Consider the following 10,908-nt stretch of genomic DNA (forward strand, 5'->3'; position numbering starts at 1 on the left):
ATCCCGTCTACAATGCACCAATGCTTGGTTCAGTGGGTAGGAGACAAAATTGAGATTGTCCCGGGAGATTCTTCTTATGTTATTGCGTCGGCAGAGGCGGACACCTATGAGAGGACTAGGTGTATTTCAGGAGAAGTTTGGGAGAAGGATTTTCTCAAGGTTGCCGATTACGAGATTCCACCGATCCAAGCAGTCGGTTCTGACGAAAGTTTTTAATGGATAGGTTCGCCGATGATGGAAAATTAGGCCAGGGATTCACATCGGCCGATGATCTAGTAGAGGTAGACATAGGTAGTGGTGAACCTAGACCCACTTTTATTAGTGCTAAGAGCAACTCCAATAGTTTGGCAAAAGCATTTGCTATCCTTATATTTTTGACAAAACATGAAAAACCATGGTCCAACAGTTTGGCAATTCACTTGGCAAAATTTACGCACTTGGCATCCTTCGGCTGAACACGCGCATATTTGCGCGCTGCTGTTCACTTGGCATCGACGATTCGCGCGTGCTCACAAAGGCCTGGACGGCGGCGCCGTACGCGGCTCGTCAGGATTGACTCCCCTGCTGGGCTCCTTGCCTTTGAAATAGTCCTTGAACAGCTGCTGGACCTTGGGGATCCTGGTGCTGCCGCCGACGAGCACGATCCTTCTGCAGCGTGTCCGCCATGGTGTCTTCTAGAACAGGTCGCTGTTGAGCTCCTGGAAGCACGCCCTGGTGAGCTGCTCCGAGATGTCGACGCCGTCGAAGAGCGCCTCGATCTCCACGCGCACCTGGTGCAGGTTGCTGAGCGTGCGCTTGACGCGCTCGCACTCTGTGCGCTTGTGCTTGATGAGCTTCCATGACGCGCTGGTCGAAGTCCTCGCCTCCAAGGTGGGTGTCGCCGTTAGTGGAGAGCACCTCGAAGACGCCGTTGTCGATGGCCAGGATGCTGACGACGAACGTGCCGCCGCCGAGGTCGAACACGAGCACCTTCTTCTCTGGGCCCTTGTTGTCGATACCGCACGGGGGCCAGCGAGGAGTGTCCACGCAAAAAATAGTTGATTGGTTGGAGTGGGCTTAATTTTGCGAAGCCCTAATACCAAACTATTGGAGATACTAATTTTTTTGACTTGCTATATATTTTAGTCACTTGCTAAATACCTAGATTTGCCAAGTTATTTTTACCAAACTATTGGAGTTGCTCTAAGTTAGATTCTAAGTGTAAGCAACAGTTAACTGATTTGTTAAAGGAATATAAAGATTGCTTTGCTTGGGATTATACTGAGATGCCTGGTTTGGACCGATCAATTGTTGAACATCGGTTGCCTATCAAGTCTAGATTTCGGCCACATCAACAGCCAGCTCGCCGATGTAATCCTAACATCCTCCCTGATATTAAGGCCGAAATCACCAAACTTATTGAAGCTAAGTTTATTCGGCAGTGTCGGTATGCCGAATGGATCTCCAATGTTGTTCCGGTCTACAAGAAGAATGAGAAGCTTCGGGTCTGCATCGATTTCAGGAATCTCAATAAAGCTACGCCGATGGATGGATACCCAATGCCAGTTGCCGATCTGTTGGTTGACGCCGCGACTAGGCATCGAATTATTAGCTTTATGGATGGCAATGCAGGATACAATCAAATATTCATGGCTGAAGAAGATATTCCGAAGACTGCATTCAGGTGCCCTAGTCATGTTGGGTTGTTTGAGTGGATAGTCATGACTTTTGGCCTTAAGAATGCTGGTGCTACTTATCGAAGGGCCATGAATTTTATATTTCATGAGTTCATCGGCAAACTGGTAGAGATTTATATTGATGATGTGGTAGTCAAGTTTGGGGACTTTGCAAAACATCTTGCCGATCTACGAAAGGTGTTGGAGTGCACAAGGAAGCATGGATTGAAGATGAATCCCAATAAGTGTGCATTTGGTGTATCGGCAGGGCAATTTCTTGGTTTCATGGTGCACCAGAGGGGAATTGAAATCAGTCGAAGATCTATTGATGCCATCAATAAGATAGTAGCCCCTACCAACAAAACCGAGCTTCAATCCTTGATCGGCAAGGTAAATTTTATCAGAAGGTTCATTTCTAACTTGTCTAGTAAAATTCGTGCTTTCAGCCCTCTTCTTAAGTTAAAGGCCGATCAAGAGTTTGTTTGGGGGGAGGAACAACAGTTGGCTCTGGATGAAATCAAGAAGTATTTAATGAATCCTCCGGTTTTGATTCCACCTCAGCAAGGGAAGCCTTTCAGATTGTATTTGTCTACCGATGGGATGGTCATCGGTTCAGCTTTAATTCAGGAGTTTGAAGGGAAAGAGCGTGTAATTTATTATTTAAGCAGGAGGTTGATTGATGCTGAGACCAGGTATTCGGCTATCGAGAAACTGTGCTTGTGCTTATATTTCTCTTGTACCAAGTTGAGGCACTACTTGTTGTCGGCCGAATGCACTGTTATTTGCAAGGATGATGTGGTCCGATATATGCTGTCCATGCCGATTATGAGTGGCAGGATCGGTAAGTGGATTCTGGCACTGTCAGAGTTCGATCTGCGTTATGAATCGGCTAAGGCTGTTAAGGGGCAGATTATGGCCGATTTGGTAACTCAACATCGCGGCGCGGTGGAAACCCTAGAAATTGTACCTTGGACGCTGTTCTTTGATGGATCTACGTGTGATCGGGGGGCAGGAATCGGCATAGTATTAATTTCCCCTCGGGGTAGGAAATATGAGTTTTCTCTGCCAATTGTGGCCACGTCGACAAATAATCAGGCTGAGTATCAAGCTTTGATAAAGGGATTGGAGTTATTGAGGGAGGTTCATGCTGATGCTGTCGAAGTCTTCAGAGATTCTATGCTGGTTATAAATCAATTAGCCGGAAGCTATGAATGCCGAAGTGAAGTTCTCATAATCTATTACGAGCGAAGCATGCAATTATTGAAGGAATTCAAAGATTTCCGATTAGAGTATGTTCCTCGATTGCATAATGAAGGAGCCAATCGGTTGGCTCAACATGCCTCGGGATATCAGCCTATGATTGATGCAATATCGGCAATTGGTGCCGATGATTGGAGAAAAGAAATTGTTGATTATTTGAAAGATCCATCCAAGAAAGTGGAAAGGCGAGTTCGGTTTCAAGCCACAAAGTATGTGCTCTTCGAAGATGAATTGTACTACCGAACTATTGATGGGATTCTCCTCCGATGCTTGGGTGATGATGAAGCTAGAAGTTTGATGGGGGAAATCCATGAGGGGGTATGTGGAGCGCATCAGTCGGCTTTCAAAATGAAGTGGATGATTAGAAGGAATGGATATTACTGGGCGACCATACTTGAAGATTGCTTCAAATATTTCAAAGGATGTTAAGGATGTAAAAAGTTTGGCAATATTCAAAGGGCACCAGCATCGGCTATGAATCCTATTATCAAACCTTGGCCGTTCCGGGGATGGGCTATTGATTTGATCGGCCAGATTTATCCACCATCTAGCAAAGGGCATAAGTTTATTCTAGTTGCCACCGACTATTTCACTAAATGGGTTGAAGCTATTCCCTTGAAGAAAGTAACCTCGGCTAATATGATTGATTTTGTTAAGGAGCACATTATTTACCGATTTGGGATTCCTCAGACAATTACTACCGATCAAGGTACTATGTTTACATCAGGGGAGTTTGATGAATTCGCAATCGGTATGGGGATTAAAGTATTGAATTCTTCTCCTTACTATGCTCAAGCCAATGGGCAGGCCGAGGCGTCCAGCAAAAGAATTATTAAGCTTATTAAACGGAAGATTGAAGAAAATCCTAAAAGGTGGCACACGTTGTTAAATGAAGCTTTATGGTCCTATCGAATGGCTTGATATGGATCGACCAAGGTTTCACCTTATCAGTTGGTGTATGGACATGATGCGCTATTGCCTTGGGAAGTTAAGGCTGGATCTAGGCGACTATCTTTTCAAGATCAATTGGCTGCCGATGACTATGCTACTTTGATGACAGACGAGTTGGATGATCTGGCATGGCATCGGTTGAGGGCTTTGATGAGTATAGAAGAGAATAAGAAAAGAGTTGCTAGATGGTATGATAAGAAGGTAAAGGCTAAGGAATTTGCCGATGGAGATTTGGTATGGAAGTTAATCCTACCGATCGGGACTAAAAGTTCAAAGTTTGGCAAGTGGTCTCCTAATTGGGAAGGTCCCTATCGGATAAATCGATCGGCTCCTGGTAATGCCTACATTTTAGAAACTCTCGAAGGAGTTGAATTTCCCAGAGCATTAAATGGCAAGTATTTAAAGAAGTACTACCCCAGCATATGGGTCGATGCATAAAAGTTTAAATGCCGATAACACTCCTATCGGCTGGATTAAAATGTTTGGAGCAGGACTTAATGTTTCAAAAGATGCTGATAACAGTCCTATCGGCTAGACTGAACATCAAGAAAGCTGAAGAGCGGGAAGAGGCAAGTGTGTTGCCAATGAAGAGTTCACATACTTAGTAGCACTTGGATGGCTGATATAGCGCGTAGGCGGATCTGGTCGACTGCTTCTATCTCCTTGGCATCTTCATCGGCAGAACCTTCTATTGGCTTCAATTTCTTCTTCAGCTGCAGTGCTTTGCGACCATGGGTGTTTCGCTCTTGCTCAAGGTGTTTGATTGTCTCTGGCAGTTGACTTCCTTCCTGTTGGGCTTGGGATAGGGCATCCTCCACTTGCTTGAGTTCTGCCAACAGGGCTTCTCGTTTTGCCGATAGATCTGAGATCTTCTGCTTCAATGCATCGCCTGAGGATTTCAAGGTGCCGATGTTCTTGTGCTTCTCATTGGCTAAGAGTTTCTCTTTCATCATTTCCTCGGAGAGCTGGGTCTGAGCAGCTCTATAGGCAAGGCGCCGAGTGGCTCTCTGGTACTGCAGCTGGCGACTTTCTAGATGTGCAGCCTGGAAAATGGTTTCTTCAGCATCGGCAGGAATCTGGCCTCTGAGGATCTTGAACAGAACCTTGGCCGAGTCGGAGTCATTGACCAGTTGAGCTGTATCTTGATGAAGGATAGCCGATAGCTCTTCCAGCTTAGCCCTGATCTCCGCTGATACAATCCCAACTGCTCGGGAAGAACTTGCCTCTTCACCTCCGTCTTCGGAGATATCAATGGCGAAGGAAAATAGGCTATCGGGGGAGTCTTGTTCCTGAGAAAGAAAACGGGACAAAATGAGTCATTCCATGATCAAAGCATCGGCAAATAATACTGGTGGAAGACTGGATGGCTTACTTGCTTCAGGGCAATCTCTCGCCTTTGACTTGAAGATGCCGATGGGGCCATGGGTTGGTCGGTCAGAACTGCCGATGGAACTACGTCAGCTGAAAGTTAACAGAGAGGGTTATAAGGCTGAAAAGGAACAAATCCATTGGCAATGGTGTTATAAAAATATGTTACCTTGAGGAGGGACAATGCTTGTCTGAATTGAAGAAACTACCGATGATATGATTGAACCTGCGTCGGTAGTTTGTTCGCCCACATCGGCCGGTGTGTCTTCTGGTTGGGGTGCTTCTAGCCGAGGTTCTTCTTGCTGGGGTTCTTCCGCTTGTGGTACTTCTTGCGGTTGAGGAGGAGATGGTACTTGCTGAGTCTCTCTGGAGGAGGAGAAGATTCCACCGGAATAGGAGATGCCGGAGGAAGAGAAGGAGTTGCCACTTTCCGGCGCTTCGATTGCGCTCTGGTACATTTGGTGCCTTTTCTCTTCTGCTGGCTGGATTGGGGGCATCGGCGTCTTTGCCTTTGGTTCTTGCCGATGCACTGTTTTGCTGTTACAGAAAAAGGAATTTGTCAGTACCAATACAGCCGATGACAAAGTAAGATCGGTATAGGTGAGAAGGTTTAGCAGTTACCTTAAAAGCCTGCGCTAGGGCGGAAGCGGCTACCGATGGTGATGTCTAAGTTCTCCTGGTGGTGACCTTCTTGAGGCGTATACCCCGATGCACGATAGCAGCCAGGGTAGGGGCTTTGTGGCCGATTGAGGAAACTGGGCCTGATGCAAACAAGTCAATCGGCTTGCCACTCCTGCTGACCGATGGAGGAGTGTCATCGATCTGAAAAGTCACACAAAGGGTCAGTTACCGATGGAAATAAGATTGAAAGAATTGAAACATCGGTTTGAAAGTACTTACGGCATCACTGGGAACTTCGTATTCGGGGTCGATCATGCCGCGGTATGTGAGGGCCGATTTGCAGAATAGATGCTCCTTCCATTCTGCCCACCACTGCTTGTATGCCTGAGTGATAAAGGTGGCTGGGACCCACTCTGATAGGTCTACATCGGTATCGGCACTTGATGGCAGCTGGGCCACTCGAATCCATTCAAGAAGACTGGTGATGGTTTCCCTGGGCTTTATCACATCGGCGTAGCAGAGTGCGATCGGTAGCTGGCCGAAAGCTAACTGACGGGCTAGTGCCGATGGGTTGTAAAATTCATAAGTCTGGGGAGAGGTCTTCCCACTACCAAAGAAATTCACTGGTATGGCTCTGGGAGTCACCATTGCCATCATCACTTCATTATCCCGGTCAAGAGCTTCATCAAATGAGTTGAAAACCAGGGGAAGCATACTGTCTCGGTCATCATAGGCTAACCATGCTCGCTCATCTCTGGCCAAGCCCTCATACAGAGTTTGGAAGAATCGGCTGACCTAATCTGGATTACCCCCTGAACCAGGCAAAACTATGACAGATTCGCCGAAGTTTAAGGGAGCACGTGTTGCTGATTCCTCTTCACCCAACACATGATTTTCAGTTATGTCTCTTGGGAAACACTGTGTGAATAGGTTAAATTCAAGGCGCTTGTGCAGATGCAGATTGAGCCACATATTGATAAACCACCAAGGGCCTCCCAAGTTGCCGATAGACTGGCCAAGCAAGAGCTTCTTAGTTACTTGGTGGAGGAGGTGATAGGCCGCTCCAAGCAGGTATCGGCCGAGGGGAAATCGGCCACCATTGGCCAGATTTTCCGCTGCTGCTAGATGAACAGAAGTTGGTCCTGGCGATCGACCACAAAACACGAATTTGTCTAGCCACATGTTCAGAAAGCAGGTCTGCTCCTTTATGTCAACAGGGCCTGTTTTGCGGTATTTTTGGATATACCGTGACCAGCCGCCGATGGAGCGGGTTTCTACCTTAGCACTGGGTTTGGTATCAAAAAAGTGGGTGCTATCGGCAGAAGAAATATCTAACCCGGTGAGCATGGCCACATCGGCAAGAGTGGGGGAAGCAGGGCCATGGCCAAAGACAAAGGCGTTGAGCGTGTCTGACCAGAAGTATGATGCAGCTATCAGCAGTGACTCGTTCCTGTACATATCGGCAATGGACAACCTAATGCATTGTGCTAGATTTCTCTCACCCCACTGAACTTCATTAGAGTTGCAGACCCTCAGGAACCAATCCTTCCATCCCACGGTAGGGCTGGGCCAGGAACGAAAAGCATCCTTCCACAGATCCAAAGAGAAATTCTCTGCCCTAAAAGGGATTCTGTTGGTTTCTGCATTTATGAGATCGGTTGGATCTGGATCCCCTGGTGGGCTAAGGCATTGGAGGTGTGGTTGATCGGTGGGGATGACAATTTTGTTAGCTGATTCCTAGTGGTTTTGGAGGTAGAAAAGAAAAAAAAAAGGGGGAAGAGAAAATGCTCAGTAAGACTGCGGATGAACAGGAGTGTGAAAATGTAACATCTCCGATGTTACGGTTACTAAAAACGGATCATGTCATCATAAGCATTGCAAAGCATAGTTGTTAAAGCACATTTGTATGCATCAACTTAAAACAAGTTTATTTTTATTGCTTGAGCTTAGGGAGGTAGAGTGTGTTTATGTGGAATGTTGATGCTTGTGTGGTTGCTAAAATCCTAGGGTGGAAATTTTTTCCGAAAAGCTAAGGGGGGGAAACCCTGATTTCTGGACCCTAGAATTGCCCCTTTTTGTGCAATTCAAAAACTAAGCAACATTTGAGGTTGAGTTCAAAAGCAAAGTTGTAGCTCCTGGCAATATGTACAACTTTGGTGTTTTGAGTTTTTGAAGCTTCAATACAAAATTCAAAGTAATTTTGAAAATACAGATTTCCGAAAAGTGTCCCCTTTTCCAAATTAAACCTCCAAATTCAAAATCCATTTGGAATTTTGAAAAGTGGTCAACATGAAAGTTGTAGAGCACAAAAAGTTGAGCAACTTTCATGTTGGGAGTTTTTCAAGTTGTTTAGGAAAAACAAAAGTAATTTTGGAAATTCTAATCTGCCCCAAGTCAAAAATTTGAATCCTCTCAAATTGAATTTTGATTTCCAAACTGTTTTGGCCAAATTCACCCTGTTACACTCAAAATCAGCTCTGGTCACCGAAACATGTTTTGTAGCTTATAAAATTTGGAACAACTTTTGTTTTGACACAAATTTGACTCCAGTTCAAATTTCGGCTGAATTTCGCAAAGTTAGAAAAGAGGGGATAAGGGTCTGCTACAGTGACCCGATAGGGATCACCGGCTCCCTGTCCAACGCGGCCGCCGTGCGTGCAGCACTGTGAGCGCCCGTGCGGGCACGCAGCTGCCTGCTTGCCTGCGTCGCCAGGCAACGTGGACGCCCTTGGCTCATCTCCTTCTCCCCTTTGAGCACCAGCGTGGGCGCCGCCGCGCGTTTCCTCTGTTCTGAGCCAGAGAACCCGACGAGCTTCTCTTTTCAATTCACCGCAACCAATCCTTCCCGAGCTAAATTGACCGGTCCATAGCATCCGCCACCTCCTTGCGAACCCAGTGCACCTCCGAGCTCACTCCCTAGTCCACTCAATCGCCGGAACACCCCCCCCCTCTTCTCCAACTCCGGCCAGGGTCGCCGCCGAGGAATCCTTCACGTGGACACGCTGCTCCAGTCGGTACCACGCCTTGAAGGTGGTCGTTTCGAGCTCTTCTTGTTTCCCCGATGCTCATGCGCTCGTTTTCCCTCCTTGGACGTGAACAGGGCCACCGAGACGACCTCACCGGAGCCGGGGCGCCGCCCGACTGCACGGCCACCGTCGCCAAGCTTCTCTGTTGTGTCTTCCGCCGTGGTGGTGTGAGCACCATGATCCCCATTCCTTCCTGGCCCTCCCGAACCTGTTGGTTTGTGCTCTACCAAGCCCCGAGGACCGGTCTACGGCCGGCCAGGGTGGCCGCCCGCCATTCGCGTGGCCGAGGAAGGAAGAGAACGGTAGAGTGTCCTCGAGTTGTACCTATGGGGTCGCAAGGTCGAGGCGCAACTGATGCGCACCCTGGTGTGGGGCTTGAACCTCGCCAGCGGCGACCGGGAGCGCGGCAAGGCCGCCGGGTGCGAGGGAGATGGAACTGACGAGCGGGGCCCGCTCGTCAGTGTCCACGTGAGGTGAGGGGCGGCGCGCGCAGCGCGTGTGCAGGCCGAACGCGCGTGGGCCGGCTTGCGGGCCAAGTTCCAGGCCGCCCGCTGCGCGAAAATCTTTTTCTTTTTCTTTTTATGCAATTTTTGCTGAATGTTTGAAATTGTGTAGAAAATTGTGGGGTGATCCAAAAATGATGAAAATTTTTGTGTAAATTCCCTGAAATGATTAAAACCCAAGAAAAATATTAAGTTCTGTTTTCTAGTAGTTTACAAGTATATAAAATTTTGCCTCTTTTATTTAATGAATAAAACTTCTATGAATTTTTGTAATTTATTGAGATGTCCAAAAATCACCAAAAATTGTGGGGAGCCTCTGAATATTATCCCCTGGCTCCACACAAAATTTGGTGGCATTTGGAGAATGTGTGAGTAAAATATTAATAAACCCTTATTTAGTACTTAAATAATAATTCCAAAATAATTAAACAATGATTAGTTAAATCCTCATAATTAGGGTTTGAGTGATTTTGGGATTGTGTGATGACCTGAGGTCATTAACCCTAATGACCTTTGGTATTTAATTATTGTTTAACCTTAATGTTTAATTACTGTCATTAGCAGTTAATTAAGAATTTATTAAGGTAAATAGGGTTAATAATTAGTTAATTCAGGTTAATTATGAATTAAAAGAGATTTTACTTTGCAAATGCAACCTCTTGGGTAAAACAGTAAATTGTTAAACAACTTTATTTAGTGACAATTCTATATTGCATTAAGAAGGCAAATTGTACTTAATTCGGTCCATCTTGCATAATTGCCATACGCATATCATAAGCATTCATCATTTTGCGTATAGTGTCCGTGACCGAAGGAGCGCCCGTTGAACCGAACCCCGAGGTCGGTGCTCCATTCGAAGAAGTAGGATCCGAGACTTGGGAAGTCTCCGAGGGTCCCCCTCTGCCCTGCAACCAAGGCAAGCCCCGGATGCATTAACCCCTCCTTGAATGTTTTAAATCTTTTATCACTTATGAATTGAAAATGCTGCATTAGCTAGTTGAGAATTGGGTGAACCTACTTGCTGCATTTACCACCTTGATATTTGTTATCTTGTCCTTGGCACCTGTTTTACTTTAAAAACTGCGTAGGGATGCTTAGCCCTGCTACTAGATAGGTTTTCAAGCAAAGTTTGAAGGGTTGTTGTGGAATACACTTATGATCAATGATGTTTCAATTTGAGACCGGTCGGTGGACTTGCTTTAAGAATGGAGTCTTAAAGTAGTGTCTCCAACTGTGTCGATTAAGGACCGTTCCGTTGATAGCCTGCTGGGTTGAGAATTTATAGTACTAGCCACTTGCCCTCGGTAAGCCCGGTCTTGTGATCCCTCGACGCGAACAGCTACTCGCGCACTGGGAGTGGAAAGATGGCGAGAGTAGTGTGTACCAACCTTACGGATCTGAGATGACCGGAAAACATCTAGATCGGCTGTAGGATGGTGGAGTACTGTGCTCTCGGGTGCCGCGAACCTGGTCAAATCTGGGGAGAGCCTGACTTGGGTTGGTATATGCAAGATTTGGTTCTAC

At 46.5% G+C, this 10,908-nt stretch overlaps 1 protein-coding gene across 1 annotated transcript; it reads right to left on the reverse strand.

Annotated features, from left to right (window-relative positions):
• LOC8063230 (heat shock 70 kDa protein BIP3) lies at nt 675-9,068 on the reverse strand. Its single transcript, XM_021466040.1, has 7 exons — nt 8,976-9,068; nt 8,482-8,640; nt 5,939-6,056; nt 5,239-5,327; nt 5,090-5,155; nt 844-984; nt 675-770 (listed from the first exon to the last, which is right to left on the reverse strand). The coding sequence occupies exons 1-7, from the start codon at nt 9,066-9,068 to the stop codon at nt 675-677; spliced, it is 762 nt and encodes a 253-aa protein (XP_021321715.1).

The sequence above is a fragment of the Sorghum bicolor genome, chromosome 8 (genome assembly GCF_000003195.3).
Source record: "Sorghum bicolor cultivar BTx623 chromosome 8, Sorghum_bicolor_NCBIv3, whole genome shotgun sequence".
Classification (NCBI taxonomy): domain Eukaryota; kingdom Viridiplantae; phylum Streptophyta; class Magnoliopsida; order Poales; family Poaceae; genus Sorghum; species Sorghum bicolor.